Here is a 19926-nt window from a genome sequence, read left to right as displayed (position 1 = left end):
TTTATTTGAATAAATTCAGATAATCAACAAGATCTCTGACTATAAAATTAAAATGTAATGAGCTTTTCGTTACATCCCCACTGCAAAATATACATTATATATATGTATATATACATATATATATATATGTATATATACATATATATACATATATATATATATGTATATATACATATATATACATATATATATATATATACGTATATATACATATATATACATATATATATATATGTATATATACATATATATACATATATATACATATATATATATATATATATGTATATATACATATACATATATATACATATATATATATATATGTATATATACATATACATATATATACATATATATATATGTATATATACATATACATATATATACATATATATATATGTATATATACATATACATATACACACATATATATATATATACATATATATACATATATATATGTATATATACATATATATACATATATATATATGTATATATATACATACTATACACATATATACATATATATGTATATATATACACATATATACGTATATATATATATACATATATATATATATACGTATATCAATAATTACTTCAGTAATAATTGACTTACTGTCATGATGACGGCCTATTCTTGTAAAATGAGAGCTTCCATAGTAAAAAAAAATCCATTTATTGCTGTAAAGTTAAGCTCTATGTTTCCATGAAACAAACACCCATTGTAATTCTTGATATTGACAAGAAATAAAAGGTTGACTTTTCCCATGCTACATTTTCAGCTATTCCAGCCTGGTGTGATGCACGAGAGAGGTAAATAAATAGACTCTGACATTTGTGATAAAAGCTTTAGAATCAATAGTCGCTCTGCAAAGCATTGGCTTACACGAGAGGAGCCAGTTTCCAGCTTCATCAGCCGTTTATGTACATGACTGCAGCTACCAGATTAAAAGTCACCATATCTGCATTAGAGTTCTCATAAAATGGAGGAAGAACACACATTTTCAGTCAGGAATGAAAATGCTGCTTATGCATCCGAGCCATTTCTTTTTCTAGACCAGAAGGCAAACATTTGCATATTGCACACCGCCCGCTGTCAGCGCAGAGAAAATATTGGAGCCGATCGAAAGCCGTCTGTCATCACATTTTTCAAAACAATCTGTTGAGACAATCCCAAATATGAATTTAGCTTACATTCAGATAATTCAAATAATAAACAATATCAAATACTGTATTGGCCCAAATATAAGACGACCCTGATTATAAGACAACCCCCTCTTTTTCAAGACTCAAGTTTGAAAAAAGAAAAAAGTAATTTAATTTTTATACAGAAAATAATTACAGTACATCTGAAACAAATGATCATAACAATATATTCGAGAGAAATGTGTTATGTTATTTTGCCTCCTTCAAATCATGCAAAAACTGTGTCACATTTTAATATCTGAACATTTAAATATGTAAACTAAAGTGCAATCACATTTGTAAGTGAATGGCTTTTGATTTTTCCATTTTCTGTTATCTCTTCTCTTATTTTCTTCTCTTTTCTTTCTTACCGCTATTTTTTATTTTTCTTCTTCGTGCTACCGCTATTTTTTATCTTTCTTCTTCGTGACAGGGTTACACTTTGGCTTGGGGAGTTAAGTTCAGCATTCGCTTTAAAGATATCTGGCGCCATCTAGCGTTGTGAATGGGTATAATGTCTAGACCACAGCTATCAAACTCAAGGCCCGGGGACCAGATATGGCCTGCCAATTCATTTTGTGTGGCCCCCGAAGACAAATTGTGCATCAAATTAGTGTCATTACTAAAATTGCAAATTGTCTTCACTTTTATTAATATCTTTTTTTTTTTTAATTTGACCAGTTTTTACTCATCTGATTTGAAAACAAGTTATTTGTCAGTTTGTTTTGTAGCTTTTACTGTATATAATATGAGGTGCTCATACATTGATTTGGGTTGACAATCATAATGACCCTCCGAAAGAAGGCCCACTACAATGCGGCCCACGAAAAAAATGAGTACACCCACCCCTGGTCTAGACCCTGAATGTAAGACGACCCCCACTTATTTCAATGCAAAAAACACCGTCTTATATTTGGGCCAATACGGTAACAGAAAAACTATGATTGTACTCAACACATTTGTGTTCATCTAAACATTTTAAATGCTGCTACAAAATAGTTCAATGGCTAAGTTACACCGCACACCCACTTAGTGAACTTTGAAAAGGAAAATCAAAAGTGAAAATGAAAATGCAATAATAAATTCTGCAATACAATCATAAATATAGTACACTATTGGTATGAATAGATAAGCCATCTTGTATGTCCCTTCCAAATAGAAACGGTACATGAAAGCTGATTTGGCTCAGAAAAGTGAAACAAGTTACATACTGGATGTGAAACAGTGTAGCTAGCTGGCGAGCTAACAGGCTTCGGGTGCTGCACTCGGCTCATCTGCGGCGTGAACCTCATTGCTTGGGGATTTAAATAGCCGCATCTGAGGAAAATGCATTTTCAGGGTTTAGCAATTGCTTATAAGCTACACAATTAATGAAAGCTAGCAAGCTAGCTAAGCTACAGATAAAAATTGGGCAAAAATCTTGATTTTATAAATGCTTGTAGGACCAAATGAAGAACGGTGTGGGCGGAGCAGTAAGTTGCCATACTTTTGCCAGCCGTGCTTTCGAGCATAACAGCGTGTGTGTGTATGTGCGTGTTTGTTCTTTATAAGTGCTACCAGGCAAGTGGGGAGGCCATTCGAGGACTTCTCGGGCTTTTTGGGTTTTCAGCTGCCTGGTGATCGCTGAGAACCCTCTGTGGTGAAGAAACAAATGCACATTGGCATCACTATGACGGGAAAGCCTGGTGGCTCTGTGACTGTATGATTCAAGCAATCAAACTTTATGAGGATCAGCAGTTCATCAAAATAACAATAAAACTTGTGAGTAAAGTACAGTACTGAAGTAACACATTGTTGGAATCTCCGCACTATTAAGTCAGGCACTAACAATTCAGGATTGCAAAGTGTATCTACTGGCAGGAAGAGAAGACGTTCAAACCCATAGAAACACACACAGACACACACAGACACGCACAGACACGCACAGACACGCACAGACACGCACAGACACGCACAGACACGCACAGACACGCACACGCACACGCACACGCACGCGCACGCGCACGCGCACGCACACGCACACGCACACGCACACACACACACACACACACACACACACACACACACACACACACACACACACACACACACACACACACACACACACCATGTACACTTGAAATGGTTCCTCCTCACCTCGAACTTGCTGACAAAGTCAGCAAAGATGCCAAAGAAGGCCTCCGTGTTGGTGCATTTGCCGTCCTCCCCGAAGTAGGAGGCCGTTTGAGAAAACTCTTCCAGAGAGCTCTGCTGGAGGGACTCCAGAGACTGCACGGCCGGATGACTGTTTTCCAGAAAGGTCTGCGCAAGGCCCAGTCAAGGGAGATGGCCGCCAATGCACTGGTGTCCAACCCATGGCTCACGGGCCAACTCTGGACCTCCACTAGCCATCAGCTAGTCTGAGCGCGGTGCTGCAGGTGTTGGACACTTGCTCCCTAACACTGAAGGATACACTCATGACGGCGGCAAAGCGGTCCTCGGCGCTCGCGGGCATTTTCTGACAGGCCGAGCGGATGTTACGGATGGCTCCGTGCATGTCGTTCAAATCGGATGTGATCGTCCTTTGGTTGACTGAATGGATCGAAACAATTTAGGGCATTACGTTGAATGACTCGATTGTTAGCATTCACCTTTGGCTGCGAGAGGAACCGTGGTGAGATCTTTGGAAAAGTCCAGCACGTCGGGAAAGTGATGGCACAACGACTTGACCAGAATGTGCAGGAACGTCGACTTCCCGTCCACCGTCTTCGTTGTGCTCAGCTGCAAAGATTCAGAAACAAAATGACCCTCCTGCCCCGAAGGATTCGAGTGTTGCTGCTGGTCCGTGTACCTCTGTCAGGAAATTGATCTTGAAGCCAGTTGTCTTGTTGCTTTTGGGCTGGCTGCTATTCAAGTAGTTCCCCATGGCCAACACGAACTGTGGAGCAGATACAAATGCACAAAGTTAGCTCATCATATTTGCAAGCAGGGACATCAAATTCCATGAATAAAGTCAGAAGAGACGAATGTACAACTTCAGGGGAACAGAATAACCCCAACAAGAAAAAACAGGTTGGTACCTCGAGAATCTTTGCAAGCTTCTTGCTGCTCCTGAGCTCCGAGGAGGCCTTGTTGATGCATTCGTAGGCTCCCCTCAGCTCTTCCGTCTTCTCCTGTAGTGAGCACTTGAAGAGGAGGCTCTCCAGGCGGGTCTTATACTCAGGCACTGACAGCATCTAATTTTTCCGGGAGAAAAAGATAAAATCGTAAACCTTCATGAATACATACGTAGTATGAATGGGTCCTCCAAATGCTTATGTATGCCAAGAACGGTGAGAGAAGGGAGCAGCGGAGAACTCGGATCGACCAAGACACTATTAAAGTAGGGGGACCGAGAGGACACCATTAGGAGAATTGAAAGGATCGCTACCAAAATGCCTGCAATCGCTCCGGACTGTACGGTACCTGCAGTACAAACTGGTCGGGCTCGGTGAGTTTGCCAGGGTCCTCACTGTAGTCTTGGTACTTTTTTACCTCGTTGGCGTCGGGGGCATATAGCAGCAGCTGTTTAATGTGCGAGGGCTGCAGCCTGTCGGAGTTCATGCTCAGCAGCACCTGACGCAGCTCTCCGGGACACAGCTTCAGGTGGGCCATCAGGATGGCTGCGCAAAGAACAGACGGGAGCATCGTTCACTTTGCCTTCAACCCGTAATCTCCTCGGAAGCACACTTACATGCATTGTAGGCCTTCTTGTGCGACAGAATTTCAATGACATCCTTTTTCCTAAATGTTTCCAGTTGTGCCAAGGGCTCCGGCGCGAGCGCTGAAAACAAGACTGTCCGTCAAAAGTCAACACATTTGTCAGAACATAGTGAAAGCAGCAAATCCACTTACGAGACCCTTTCTGTGTCCCAAAGTGCATCTCCAGGTCCAAATACTTCACCATGTCATGCAGCTTCTCGTGGTCAGAATTTGCGCCCAACTACAGAAACAGACAACAAGCGTGGCAGCACCGTTACTTACAATTTCAGCCAGACTCTTTTCAAGTCAAAGTTCTCAGACGTAGCCTTACACGCCCAACGTGCAACTAGCCCAATATTCACCTGGCCCCAGATAGTGCCTTCCGAGTTCTCCACTTGCTCCCAGCGCAGCCTCTTGACACTCATGTGATGGGAGTCCATCCTGGAGAGGGTGGGCCGCGGTAAGGGCGGAGGGGAGCAGGGTGGAGGCAGAGGTGGTGGCGGGGGTGGAGGTGGCTCAGATAGAGATGGGGGGAGCGACTGGTGCTGAATTGGGCTCTGTATTGCTTTGTGCTGGGACTGGCCCTGGGGCTGCTGCTGCTGCATCAGGTGGTGGGAGGGCTGGGAATGAGGGCGGGTGGTCTGGGTGGCCGACTGGGCCTGCTCGCGCTGACTTGGAGGCTGGAAGGAGGAGAGCACGGGCTGCTGCGGTTGGAGAGGCTGGAACGTAGACAGAAGCGGGTGCGGCCGGTGGGTTTGCTGCGGCGGATGGATCACTTGAATCTGGTGCTGGTAATCCTGTGGCGGAGGTTGCGGGGTCATGTGGTGGATGTGATGGATGTGAGGCATGGCCGAATGGTGGCGAGTCTGCTGAATGGAATGGGGCCTCTGGGGGGACGGCTTGATGGGTTGGGGGCGATGCCTTTGGTGTACTGGCGGCCCTTGTGCTGAGCCTTGGGGCTGGGGCTGACTTTTAAGACTCCGGCGGCTCTGCTGCAAACGGCTTTCTCGGTTCATCTGAAGCGGCTGGCAGGGAGGCTCTTTCTGGACGTGATGCAGCAGCTCGCTGGAGGAGTGATGATGCGGCTTGACTTGTTGCTTCTGTTGGGACCGGTCAAGTAACTCACTGGAGGCGTGGTGGGGCTGGGCTGGGTGTATCTGATGGAGCAGCTCGCTGGATGAATGGTGGGGCTGCCCTCTGTGCAACTGCTGCCCTTGATGGAGAAGTTCCGTGGATGAGTGGTGAGGCTGCCTCTGCATCATCTGGTGAGGTTGATGGAGGAGTTCCATAGAGGAGTGATGGATCTTGGGCTGGTGGAAGATTTTTGCAGAGGAGTAGTGGCTGCTGGGTTGTTGCATCTGCTGCGGTGGTTGGTAGACCTGCGCATGTTGTAAGATCTGGATCATCTCCGCCGAGGGATGGTGGAGCATCTCGGCTGAGGCATGGTGAGGCTGGGCCCTGAGGCTTTGGTGGCTTTGGTAAACATCCTCAGGATACTGCCGACTCGGGTTGGCCGTGGGAAGGGGGGGCGGGTGATGCGGAGGCGGGGCTGACCGGGATAGACGTCGGTGGTGTCCGGGCTGCGCTTGCTGCTGCTGCCGCATCATGCAAAGAGGATGGCGAGAGTTGTGGTTGGAAGTTTCCGGTGCAGGAAGTGGCGGTAAAGACTGGTGTAGCTGCTGGAGTGCTAGTGGCGAGTGGGATTTCTGATGGGTGGGCTGGGCGGGCATTGAGTGGTGGCTCTGGTAGATCTGCTGCATCACTTGGTCCTCGTAAGCTTTTTGGTCCTGGAAGTCTTGCGCTTGTCTTTGCTGGAAGGCTCGTTGCTCCTCAAACATTTGCTCCTCAAAGGCTTTGAGCTCCTCCAAAGCCTTGTGCTCTTCATAGGCTTGTCTCTCCTTGAACAGTTGCTCCTGATATGACTGCTGCTCCTGGAAGACCTGATGTTCCTCAAAGGCCTTCAGCTCTTCATATGCTTGCCTTTCTTGATACCCTTGTTGCTCCTTGTAGGACTGCTGCTCTTGATAGGCCTTTAGCTCCTGTATGGCAGCCTGGACCTGCAGCCCCTCTTCGGAGGGCAGCACTTTATGCAAGGAGTGTCGTTTTGGTGGCGGGTTGCTGCGGGGCGGGGGTGGGGGTGGCGGGCCAGATTTCCGGCGAATGGGCAGGTAAGCTCTCGGCGAGTTTTCAGGGCTGTAGCTAGCCTGCTGCTGTGGAGGTGGTGCTGGTGGATGAGACGGCGCAGGTGCGGCTGGAGGCGGAGGAGCCGGTGCATCATTGAACTGAACGGGTGGAGGTGGAGGAGGCGTCATGGGGGGCGGAGGGATATGGTCGGAAGAGGAAGAATAGGTGAGGGAGGAAGCATTATCGTCCCCGCTGCTGCTTTGGATGTCGCTCGGGCTGCTCAGCTCGGGACCCACGAAACCTCCGCTTTCTTCTTCGTCCATGCCTAACTGTTCATCATTATCTTCCTCCTCCTCCTCGTCGTCATCATCATCTGGGAATGCCACCTGCCCAAACTCCTGCCATGAAAAGGGAGATAGTAAGTAAATCAGTGATTTTCCTAAAATGTCCGCACATAAATACCTCTTCGTAGTCGTTTTCAGGAGTGAGAAATTCATCAACAATTGCCACGTGCTGGCCCAGCTGCTCGCTCAGCGCGTCCAGAAAGCGGTCAGTGTCTTCGGACCGCGGCGGCTTGGAGAAAGTATATCGACGTTTGCTGCTGCGGTGTGGCGGCGGACTCGACGGCAAATCAATGAGCTCCGGTGGTGAGGGTGGTGGGCTATCCAGGCTCATGTAGGGGTTGGACTCCCCGCTGTTCTGGCTGGTCAGGCCTGATGGGTAGAATTGGGTAAGGGGAGGGCTCGGAAGAGGCTCTGGCCAGGTTAGAGCAGGCGGGAGGCCTTTACGGCTACCTGCAACCAAGAAGAAATACGTATGCACGTTACCAACATTGAGAGAGTGCATGCAAATAGGAGCACAGTAAGAGAAAAACAGAAAAGAATGAGCAAAGGACAAGAATGGAAGGAGGACATTTGGGGCCATTTCTACCGGGCACGTGAATTTTTATCACAGTTTGGGAAAAAATCTGTTTGTTTCAAGCGCCACCATTTTGATGCTGTAACAGAAGAGTGCCAAAAAGTGCTCCAGGATGTTTGGATCTAGTACATCGGGACCCGACCTAACTCCTGACAGCAAGAATGTGTAAAAGTTGCATTCGTCCGATTCAAATTGTGGAGCTTTGAAGAAATTGGGCCTCATGTGTGTTTCCCAGCTCCATTTCCACCATCAGCACATCCTCAAGCTTGCGCGCGTGTGCCGCTTTGACAACAAAAGTTTCAAAAGCCGACCTCGTTTTGGGTTTTATGGAACAAAATATCATCATCGATATAAAATTCAAGGATAGATTTGGATGTGGGTTAGCTGCTTGGGGATGAAGCGTCGCTGCACTTTTTCATCATTCGACTTGGTATCCCATCTTGAGAGAGGCAGAGCATGCGTGACAGTCGGACGAGGTCCCGGCGGGGCTACCTGTGTGAGCACGCGTTGTCGGGGAAGTTGCGCGGGAGGGGGAGTCCACTTCCAGCAAAGTCTCAGGGGCGGGAGGAGGGCGAGTCTTCAGGGACTTGGATCTCTTGGCCGCGTACATGTTTTCCAGTTCGGCGTACACGGCTGACAGCTTGCGTGGCGGAAATGTAAAAAGAGCAGGATGAGACCTTTCTGCCCAAATGGTTTCCAGTGAGAAGGGGCCGGCACGTACATTGGCGAGGTTGTTGGGAGTCTCGGGAAGAGAAGTCCCGTCGCCTGATTGTCTTTCTCCTGGAGCCAACCGCATTCCGGCTTCCAGTAGCGAGTCTGCACGGAAGCCTAAAGTCATCCAGGCATGACAATGAGCCAACACCCAATTCCACACCGGGGAAGGTCCATGTCAAATTTGGCTTTACTTCTGATTTGGGTTCATAATGAATATCGAGAACTGACATTTGATTTTATCACTGAGCCTATCCTACATGCAAACATAGTTTAGGGCATACTAAACAGGCAACAACACTAAGTAGAACTGCACGATCTAATATAATATCAAATGAAGTATTAGACAGAGCTTCCCTTGTCCATTCAAAATGATCAAATTAGAAAAACAAGTAGGATCTTCTACTAGATTAGAACGTGTAGCTGTTCCCACTACTTAATGTTGTGATGATAAAAAATTAGAAGCACTTGACATGCTGGCCATTTGGTCAATAATTATGCCAGACAATAAGTCCGATTCTGTACCCATGCTCAAGTTTGTGCCAATGAGCAAGTCGTCAGAGCTCCGCCCCCTCACACTGCTCCTGTACATGGTGCCCGTCACCCTCATGGAGCTGCTGCGGCGATGGGGCTCGGGGGCAACCTCGGGCTCTGGTGGAGGGGGAGGGGGTGCTGGTGGAGCTGGAACACACACATACACAACCACACACGCACACACACACACACACACACACAAACAAACACACACAATCACAAACACACAATCTCTCTCTCTCTCTCACACACACACACACACACACACACACACACACACACACACACACACACACACACACACACACAACACACAATCACACATAAAAAAAACAGTGGCGGGCCTCGTATTTGCTGCGGGACGTGTTTCGTCCGTCGAAGTGTTTGGCTGTCTTTGACCAATCAGATGACAGAAAAACACCAGGTAATTTTAACGTCAGCTTTTGAAGATATTTTCATTTGTTGGTTTTAAGTTTGCGCAGAAGGGATTTTGCAGGGGTGCCCAAACATTTTCAGCTCGCGAGCTACTTTTGAAATGACCAAGTCACAAAGATCTACCCACAAAAAATAATTTATATATATATATATATATATATGTATATATATGTGGCTGACTTTTATATATATGTATATATATATATATATATATATATATATATATATATATATATATATATATATATATATATATATATATATATATATATATATATATATATATATATATACATACACACACACACACACACACACACACACACACACACACACACACACACACACACACACACACACACACCGTAATTTCTGGACTATAAACTGGACTGGACTATAAACCGCACCAGCTAAAATTCGGGGATATTTTAGTTTTTTCTTACATAAGCCGCACCGGACTATAAGCCGCACATGCACACGAGTTTTTTACAAAGAAAGACAGTACACAGAAAGCCGTAAAAATCCATAAATACGCTGCGCCGGCATTTAAGCCTAAGGGTTCAAAGTAACCTTCTGAATAAAATGCATTAAAAGTTAACATTCATTACAACTTGTTTTTGGTGACCAAAATGTCAGAAGAATTGAATTTAAATGCTGATTGATTGGGTTTTAATACAATGCAGATGGTCCAAACAGCGCCACTGCTTTGTGTAATCTCTGAGTCACATGGCAGTGTAGGAGAAAGGGTTTAGACCCCTTTGATGCAGGTCACCTAGCGTGCATTCCTACTAAAGCTCATAATAGTCAAAGGCAACACAGCCAGAATAAGCAGCAGCCATAGTAGTGTTTCAAAATAGTATTTTTGTTGTTGTTTTTTTCTTCAAGATATCGCACAACAGTGGTCCACAGCCTTTTTACGAGTGTATAAAAGTGATCAAGTCATCACAAAAATCACAAAAAAAATCTTATATAAGATGTGAGGGTTTTCCAGGTTATCTTTATCGTATGATTATGTTGGAATGCAACCTGTGATAAAAAACCTAGCTTGTCCCATCCTACACAAAGTCATAAAACACCCCTTGCTATGTTTTGACTAGAGGTCAAGGGCTTTCTCTATCCAGTCCACTCTTTCCCCCACCCTGTTTCTCTTAATAAAAATGCTCTTGCAGGAGCCGAAAGTCAGACCTCCATTTGATCATCGCTGTACGCACAGCGACGAATGGACTCTCCACCTGCAGGTGTCTAAAAGGACTTACTTGTCTCCCGTGTGGTTCTTGCAGAATAAGTTAGAGTGAGCACCATTCTAACATAAGCCGCACCTGACTATAAGCCGCAGGGTTCAAAAGTTTGGAAAAAAGTTGCGGTTTATAGTCCGGAAATTACGGGTTAGGGTTAGGGTTAGGGTTGGACATATATACATATATATATATATATATATATAAATAAAATACTGATACTTTTTAAAAAATCTTTTTACTATGTCCAACTGCCCTTTTTATACCCTTTCTTAAGTTTAAGAGAAAAAACAGGGATCTGACAATTGGAGGGAACTCGCGAGCATTAGTGTTGTGTTGTTAGCACCATTGTTTGCACACACCTCAAGTGCGAAAAAAAACCAAAAACATTTTGATGTCACGCGATCGACCAGTAGTGGCTAGGCGATCGACCGGTCGATCAAGATTGACGTATTGGGCACCCCTGGGTTAAAGCATAAAATATTGTCCTCCCACCTGGCGCCTTGAATCCAAGAAAGCGTGAGATTTTGCTTTGGCAGTGTTCTTGCTCTTCATATGTCAGCAGCTGGTAAACAAATTGCCAGATGACCTGCTTGGCCGGCGTATCCAGCACCGGGAAGGCATCCACGATCAGCGTATCCACATTCCTGTTGCCATGGAAACATGTCTGAGAATGCCTCACACGCACATGTTTGTTTTGATTCTACTTCTCACCTGTGCTGGAAGAAGTTCTCCAGAGCCTTGCAGACTGTGTACCTTTCCTGGATGGTCAGCAGGTGCTCCAGCTGCTGCCCGAAGGTGCGTCCATGGACTCGGATGCTCGGTGGCAGTATCTCGGCCACCCAGTGCAGGGAGCCGAGCGCGGGGGAGCGCGCGCGCTCTGTGGAAATGCCGCCCCCTGTCAAGTCCTGCTCTGACATGCTGAAAGAGGGCGGGCCGTCCTCCACGACCAGGGTGGGCATGGCGCCGCTTCCTTGCAGCATGGACACCACCTTCTCATGGGAGGAGGTCCTACGGCCAGACGCGGTATGAGGTGACTGGTTAATGCTGCGCCAATGATAACTTCTTACCTCATATCAAGTCCGTTGAGGAACAGGATGCGGTCTCCTGGTTTAAGACCCGCCTTGTCTGCTGCGCTGCCTACACAGCAAAACAAGTCAAAGCGAGGCCACCGAGGCTCTCAATGTGCACCTTGAAGTTACCCGGGATGACAGAGTCGATCCACACAGGGGCGTGACCCCTGAGAGTGAAGCCAAAGCTCATATTGCCTTTGCACACTCTCACCGTCCTAAAGACAACAACAGCAGATGGAATAAATGGATATAGTCACAGATCTCCCTCAAGAAACATGCTTGAGATTTAGTTTTTTTCTACACAGCCCTGACCTGCAGTTGGTTGTCGATCCGCCTGAGTGTCCGGCTATGAGTGAGGTGGTCTTGCGCATGCCGCGGGGCAGGGGGCCATAGCCTTCGTCCGCGTGCGTGCGCGGCACCGAACTGGCGCGTGTGGAGACCGCCGGGCGCTCGGGATGAGCATCGCCGCGGCTGCGGCGCAGGTCGCTACGGCTGGGGTCGCTGAAGCTCCGCCCCTTTAGACGGCTCATCGGGCTCTGGGAAACCACCTTGTCAAAACGCTCCCGGTGCTTCTTGGGAATGAAGATCCTGGAGAACATTTTTGAGGATGAGTGAGAGAAGCCCTCAGGGTGAACTTCAGAAAAACTTGATTCAATAAGCGTAGAGTAGGAAACCAAGGCAGATACATTACTTGCAAAATGTTTAGCTTGTTTTGTCCATGGGCAGGGCCCACTTAATTACTTGAAAAACATCTTAGTAAGCTGCAATAAAAAGACGTTTTTTGTATGTGCACTTGCTGCATCAAATGCAAGGAGGGTTTCTCATTCACTTGAATATTAACCCCCCCCCAAAAACAAAGGACACTCCACTCCCCATCAAAACCTCTGGTGACTTTTACTTATCCCAAAAAGAAAAAAATTGCCTCACCCTATGGCAGTGGTTCTTAACCTTTTTCCTTGTTCGCACCCCATTCAATTCACCAACCTGTTCTCGCACCCCTAACCCTACCCCTACCCCTACCCCTACCCCTAAATAATTATTATAATAATAATTGGTTTACTTTACAGCTATAAGGCTTAATTAGCATTATCCCTAATCCCAATTAACACAATGACTTCTTGATTTCCAGAATTTTTCACTTTTTTCGGTTACCCGACCATTATCCCCGAAAAATTGTAAATTTCCCCCAGGGTATCCTCGCAACCCCTAGGAAGCATTCTCGCACCCCTAGGGGGTTAGGGTTAGAGTTAGGGAACCCCCGGTTAAGAAACACTGCCCTAAGGCATGAAGAGATGTCTCATCTACGTAGCTGACATTGCAGCCACTGTTTGTGTTATTGCTCGTTCAAGGGAGGCATGACTCACTTTGAATTTCACACTGCATGTGAAAGAAAAGCAGAGACTTGTTTTTGTTTCTCGTCAACAAGTCTGACATATTTGGCTTTATAAGATCTCACTGTGGTTTATATGATGGCAATTAGCTGCGACAGCAAGAAAACAAAACACGGGATTGACCCAGAAATGCAAGAAAGCTGACAGACAAGGCAAAGTCAATCATGACAACTTCTTTTATCGACGCTCAAACACACACAAGCAAAACAGACTCGAATTTGGCCCTCTGCTAGTTCGTAAATCCACCGCATCGCTCCTCCAAAAAGGCAGCCGCCACCAACATCATCATCACCCCCTTTCCTCCTCCTCCTCCTCCTCCTCCTCCTCCTCTTCCCCACAGCGCAGCCTTCATCCAAACTCTCCAGGGGTGCTTTGCATATTCCGAAATGGCCCACTTGCGCAGAGCCGCCGCAGGACTCGAGCACAAACAAAAACAACATCGCCGGAAACAAATGATAGCAAATGATTTGGTTTGTTGATGGAGCAGGCTGCAAGGAAAAACAACTTTCAGGCAAGTTGTTCATTAATATCCTAAATACTTGCTAAACGTTGCTGACATAAATTCAGCCTGCGGAGTAAGATAGAATGTGGAGTAGGAGCTCTTTCTGGGCCAGGTCGTGTATCACAGAGGCAACGGGAACATGCTTGTGCTCACCGATTGATGTGGGCCACGCAACTCTGGTCACCAATCATGCATCAGACAAACGCAACAGAATCAGGCGGGTCATTGTCGTCAAATAGAAAACACGGCTTGATGGATAGAGTCCTTGGTGGGACAAGCGTGCCGGCATAGAAGGTAAAATGTAACGTACCGAAAATGTCTGGCAAGGCTGCGTTCTCTTCCCATGGCTCTTTGAGGAAGCGCCGCCTCTCAGTAAGCCATGCAAACGCCTCCTCCAGTCTCCCGTCCACCGTCACCGGGCAAAGACTCCCGGCCAATAGGCCAAACGCTCAGCTTCCCTGCTCACCAGCAAAAGCTCCCTAAGCAGCGTCGGCCGTTGGTCACCAACTTTGCCATCATTGGCCCACGCCTGGCAGCCAGTTGCACTCATCCATCATGCAGCGCCGCTAACAAGAGCAAAAGTGACAAGCGGCTCTTCCCTCACAAGATGAGGAGGAGGAGGAGGAGGAGGAGGAGGAGGAGGGAAAGAGTGACAAGAACTGAAGAGCGCCCCAGTGGGTTGTCCAAGAATGTGTGTGTGTGTATGTGTGTGTGTGTGTGTGTGTGTGTGTGCGCGTGCGTGCGTGTGCGTGCGTGTGCGTGCGTAGCCCTACAAGGCTTCATTGATACACTTTCAGAAGAGAAAGACCCCACAAGCATTGGAGGATTTGTAAAAGTCATGGGGATTGCAGACGTCGACCCGTGCAGCGACCAGAAATTCCACCTGAAGCATCGTGTCTTTCCAATGTTGACGTCAGATCATGGCTTTGAGCCCAAATTGAAATGTTTGAAGGCCAAGCGGGTTGCCAACAATTTTACTCAACAGCCACAAAAGCGGCAATGGCCGTTGTGGGATCGTCTTGACTCACACGGCAGACGCGCGCCTGCCATTGGGGAAGCGGTGAAGAACTGTCACTGCGTCAAAAATGAAAAGGTATTAAAAGAAGTAGGCTGCTTATAAATAGAAGGCCTCCCGTGGGAGGGCGAGGCAGACGCAGGGACAGAGGCGGGTGTGTGAGCGCGTGCACAGGCAAGCGCGCGGGAGAAAGAAAGGAACCAGTTGACACGCCTGGCGTCAATCACACATCACGTTCACATCCGACCTTCATTTGGAAAGTTCACTTTGAGGAAGGTCAGGGAGCTTTGGATTTTGGTGATTCCTATATTTGGCAGAATAAAATTCCAACAGACTGATTAAATGATCAATTCAAAAATATATTCGAAACAAAATAAAAGTAAGAATTTAGTCTCGATAGATAACGGCCGATTAAGTCAGACAACCGATTCATTGTTCAGGCCCTAATTTTCTATTCAGCAAGACCCCATAACGATGTAAGAACACGAGAGCCCTGACCTCAACACCATCAGACACCTCAAGACGAACACAAAGAGAAACTGAAACTGCATTCGACCCATTACGCTCTTTCATTTTTTCTCAATTCCAAAATCTGAGCGGGTGCCAACCAAAGTTTCATTTGAATAATTTGTCCAATGAGTATGCTGGCCTAAAAACTGCGCTATCACTTTGACTCTCCAGATGTCGGATCCATTTTGTCATTGTACGAATGCCAAGAAGCACCCCGAGGCAAAACTTTGCAAGGCTCTCGGCACCAAAACAACATGGTCCCCATCATGCTGCTGCAGCTTCTTGCAAATGTGTCACTAATGTCGTCTGCCTTTCATGTGGGAAACAAACCCAGCACTGGCTTCAAAACGAACAGCTACACTGGGAAGAGGAGGCACAACTTTGCATATCAAAGTCTTGCAAGGTCACAGAGCACCTGAGCGAGAAAGAGGAAGACGCAATTATAAGGAACAAATGCTAAAGTTAGTTCGAGAATCAGCAATGGAGCCATAACCGTCCTCTATGGATACAGCTGATGCATAATAGATGGGAAGCCTGTGCAAAAAAAAAAAAAAAAATGTCACGGGCACTTTTCTAAACAGGACACACACTCATGGGACAAACCATTAGGTACACTTGCACAAAAGAAAATGCACAATTCAATAAGCATTTCACAAGAGAAGTGGTGCTAGCTCGAGTGCAGCATTTTGAGTTTCAGGTTTAGTCTGTTCCACAAAACCATTAGAAACAGTCAAAGTGATGCTGTTCAAGTAAAGTGACTTTGTAAAGGCAAACATTTTGGATGAATCTCATCAGTTTACCCTAACCCTAACCCTAACGCTTGCAGGTAAGGTACGCTACCTTATGTTGTAGCCGTTGAGTATGCAATAAAAGTGGCATTGTACTATTTTTAACCAGCCGATGAAGACGCTTTGACAATGACAACTCCAACAGAAGCCTTGCAAATTAACAAAACTGACAAACGGTACTCACCTGAGGCAGCAAGTCATCATTTCCTCCAACACACGACCTTCAAAGCACACGTATGACCTTAAGTGCAGCTGGCACGTTTGTCTCAATTAGGAAGGTGTGCTCATCGCAAAGTCACCCAGCCTGCAAGCTGGCTGGAGCGGCTAGAACAGCTCCACCAAGAGGAGCCCACAAAAAGCAAGCAGCAATGCGCTACACACACACAATTGCCTATCAAAGGACGGATGCATCACAGCAGGCGGAGAGAGGGAGAGAGAGAAGCAGATAGAGAAAGAGCTTGGTGGCCACCGAGAGAAAGAGAGTGTGAGAAGCAGGAATCAGAGATGAGTGAAAACATTGCAAGGCTCAGCATAGCAGTGCCGTGTTTGGGGTTTGAGTTTCACAAGGGTGCTGAAACGGAGGAAACGCAATACAGTAGTGTTGAGGATTTGGGGGGAAGGAAGTCTTCTTCGTACCTGACACTTTCGATGAGCTGCCGATGGCGCTCTGTGACGAGGATGTCCGGCAGCGCCTCGGCCAGGCTCTCCACGTGGCGATCGGCGGCGTACTGCTTCAAGACGTCAAAGAGCTGCTCCTTCAAATCTGGCTCCTCACACAGCACCTCCTCCACCTCAAACACAAGCACAAAGTAATGCATAAAGCTGAGCTGGCTCGATGCGACCGCTCAGAGGGCTGAATGACACAAGGCCTGGTGACCCACCTTCTTGTTGAACTCCATGGCCTTGTGCGCGCGACTCTCCCTGATGCTGTCGCTGCTCTGCGAGAGGACCCTCATGCTGCTACTCAGCCGCTTGGGCCGGCGTGCTATGCTGAGCACGCCCAGACGCAGAGGACGACCCTGCGCCGCTTTGATCATGACGGCCGCTGTCTCGTGACGCTTGACCGGAATGCCGTTGACCTCTAGGACGTAGTCGCCAGCCTTGAGGCCTGCACGGGCGGCCGCACCATCGGCCACGCAGTCCTCCACTGTCAAAGGGCTGTCGCCCACGATGGTGAAGCCGAAGCGGCCATCTGGACCGGGAGTGATGTCAATCTAACGAAGAGAAAACATGCCATGCGAGTTTCACCTTCAGTTCTAAACTTCAAACAGTTGGCTTTCAAATCCAATCATTAAACAGTGTGAACTTCTCAGCTCCTCGGTGCAGCATTAATATGAATAGTTTTTCACAGACAATAAAGACCACTGTGGCTGCCTGCTCTTATATCATCCGTCTACATCTCTTAAACAGTCATTCTTTCCTGGTGTGTGTTTCCGGATACCTGTTCAATGCGTGACACCACGCCGATGCTGGGCGGCACCGTCTTGAGGGTTTGAGCTAGAGCAATTAGTGCCGGGGTGCTGAGGTTGGTCACGTCCTGGCCCTCGATGTCCACCACCTGGTCGCCGGGCTGCAGGCCCGCCAGGAAGGCGCTGCTGCTCTCCACCACCGACAAGATGTAGCTGGGCCCGGTGCCGCCCAATCGGAAGCCGAAAGCCTCGGGCCAGTTCTGATTGGTAGCGGGAAGACCAAGAACTGCAATGTGAAATGTAGAGTTGTGATCTTGATGTGAGAGGCGGGAGTTTGCAGGCAGTGTGTTTTAGTTAGTGCTGGGTGGTATCACCTTCAGGGAGGAGGAAAAACTCAACAAAACTCAACAAAACGTGGACTGTGAAAGTCTAAAAACTTAATCTCCCAGCCCTAAATCCAATTGAAATTTGTTTTCATTCCAAGTAAAAGCACTATTCATGTAGCCTTGTCGAGTAGCGATGTTGATAAATTATAGTTTGACACATTTGACAAGTTATCAATCCTTAGTTTTATAATGTCTGCTGACATTTGTAAAAAAAAAAAAAAAAAAAAAAAAAAAAACCTAGTCGTGACAACGCATTGACACAGAAAACAATGTTAATATTGGATTTGTTCACACACACAAACAGGTTGTGAGATGCGAAACAAAGGTCAGAGTGTCCTTCACACCTCAGCATGGAGCTAGAGGGAAAAAAACGAGCTAGAAAAAGCAGGTTATTAGTGACGAGCACAGTGCTGCTCCCTACTGGCCTTCCTCTGGTGGTCGCTGACCTCATTCCAGTGGTGCGATATGGAGTCCCTAGAGGCTAATATGACATCTGGATACATTGAACCTGACTATTTGAGGACAGGGGATGTTCATTTTAGTCATTGGTTCAGTCGTGGGTCTGTTCGACAACTAGTATTTGTCTTTTCGTTTGGTCTCACAGCAACACTGGGGGGAAAAAAATATCCTGGGTTATATAAATATATTAAAACACCATGTCACACATGGCCTCCTTAAGTAAACGCAATGCTTTAAGCTTTGAAACTTTAACATCAACACGCAAAGTGTGGATACAACTTGATATAGCCAAGGAAAAATAACAGAGCACACTAATTGGAATGCAAAGCAGCCATCAAAAGAGCAGTAGTAGTATGGAAATATTGCTCTGTTGTACAACTGTTCATAGGCGCACTTTTTGTGCGCTAAGACAAAGCCAGAATGTCCAATTTGGACAGCTAAAGTCAGAAAAGTAATCAGAAAAAATGTCAACGAGAGGCGCAAAAGGAATTTAATCAGTCACTTGGAGACGTGTGTGGGTGGATGAAAGCAAAAGGTTCCGTCACAGCTGCTAAAATATGCATTGTGAATCTTTTCAAGCATTCTATTCTCCAAGCGTGCTATTAAAAAAATACATCCATATGTTATCATTCTTTACCCTGACAGAAAGTTCGTGAGATGTCAAAATGATGGCGACTTACAGAAATCTTTGGAAGCCCTGCGGGTGCCGGACTTGCTCTGGCGCAGGGAGAAGCGACCCTTTCGGCTCAGGAAACGCCTCATCCTCGCCCGGCTGGCGGCGGGGCACGTCCCGGCCAGCCTCACCCTTCAGACCCCCGGCCTGGGGGGGGGGGGCAGATGCAGTCAAGTGCCTACTCGCACCATCGCTCCACTGCTCAAGCTGGACCTCTGGAAATGCTCTAGCCTTGTGTGCCTGAGAAATCAAGCACACCCAAAAATCTCACTGGTGGTCCAAAGTGAGAAAACCAGTGAGGGAGGCTTGCTCCAGCCTCGGTGAACGGATCACAGAAGTGGGACAGTCAGTTCGGAAATGGTTTTAAGCAAAGAAAAGGGACAGCGAAGCCCCGTTTTTCTATAAATACCTTGGCCTGCTCTCTCTCTCGCGCGCTTGCTTCACGTTGCGCTCGCGGATGCTGGGCCTCTCGGAGGGCCAAAGAGTGACCCAGAAACGGCGTGTACCAGCCGGCCGGGGAAATGATCGCGTCTGCCTTCACCTCTGCGACCGTGCGAGTGCCAGTTGAGAGACGAAACCTGCGGATTCTCTTCCGGGTTGCACACACACGCAAAAACGCACTCAAAGCCGCTCACAAGAAAAAACAAGCGGGCTCTCGTTACAGATGAAAAAAAGAAAAAACAAAGGTTGAAGTGAATTATGACAAAGTCAGGCCAAGGGTCCTCAAGGTGTGGTTTGAGGCTCCCTCTGTCAGCACACATTCACGTTCTTGCAGGTCATTTCTGGTGGCGCTTACGTTGGTTTGGGTGGTACTTGGTGTAAACTGTCGGAGAAACATTGCCAAAGTTT

At 47.0% G+C, this 19926-nt stretch overlaps 1 protein-coding gene across 10 annotated transcripts; it reads right to left on the bottom strand.

Moving 5' to 3' along the window:
* Nucleotides 1-843: 843 nt before the first annotated feature.
* grid2ipa (glutamate receptor, ionotropic, delta 2 (Grid2) interacting protein, a) lies at nucleotides 844-19700 on the bottom strand. Of its 10 annotated transcripts, XR_015853510.1 has the most exons (26): nucleotides 19487-19700; nucleotides 19085-19317; nucleotides 17592-17845; nucleotides 17032-17364; nucleotides 16787-16941; nucleotides 12257-12532; nucleotides 12074-12159; nucleotides 11942-12011; nucleotides 11586-11882; nucleotides 11367-11518; nucleotides 9193-9348; nucleotides 8678-8784; nucleotides 8449-8596; nucleotides 7501-7832; nucleotides 5277-7436; nucleotides 5068-5155; nucleotides 4907-4996; nucleotides 4639-4835; nucleotides 4254-4409; nucleotides 4025-4111; nucleotides 3825-3954; nucleotides 3647-3765; nucleotides 3331-3495; nucleotides 2752-2828; nucleotides 2406-2511; nucleotides 844-1168 (listed from the first exon to the last, which is right to left on the bottom strand). XR_015853510.1 is itself a non-coding variant. In XM_088358525.1 (25 exons), coding segments are annotated over exons 2-25 (5718 nt in total). In that variant the 5' UTR covers nucleotides 19167-19317; nucleotides 19487-19700; the 3' UTR covers nucleotides 844-2510. The 10 variants fall into 10 exon arrangements, 8 of the variants coding, with proteins under 8 accessions (XP_088214651.1, XP_088214652.1, XP_088214650.1 ...); XR_015853509.1 differs by having other exon boundaries at nucleotides 2406-2828; XM_088358525.1 differs by having other exon boundaries at nucleotides 844-2511.
* Nucleotides 19701-19926: the final 226 nt, after the last annotated feature.

Source organism: Syngnathus floridae, chromosome 17 (assembly GCF_059516105.1).
Source record: "Syngnathus floridae isolate MCC-2025c chromosome 17, RoL_Sflo_1.0, whole genome shotgun sequence".
NCBI lineage: Eukaryota > Metazoa > Chordata > Actinopteri > Syngnathiformes > Syngnathidae > Syngnathus > Syngnathus floridae.
This window is presented reverse-complemented; position numbering and strand designations above follow the sequence as displayed.

Coding starts and splice junctions, on each gene's coding strand:
- grid2ipa (XM_088358524.1), bottom strand. CDS start 19,166: ATGAGGCGTTTCCTGAGCCGAAAGGGTCGCTTCTCCCTGCGCCAGAGC. Junction 17,365..17,591: donor TGGTGTCACGCATTGAACAG/GTATCCGGAAAC, acceptor TCTCTTCGTTAG/ATTGACATCACTCCCGGTCC. Junction 4,112..4,253: donor AGCTTGCAAAGATTCTCGAG/GTACCAACCTGT, acceptor TCTGCTCCACAG/TTCGTGTTGGCCATGGGGAA.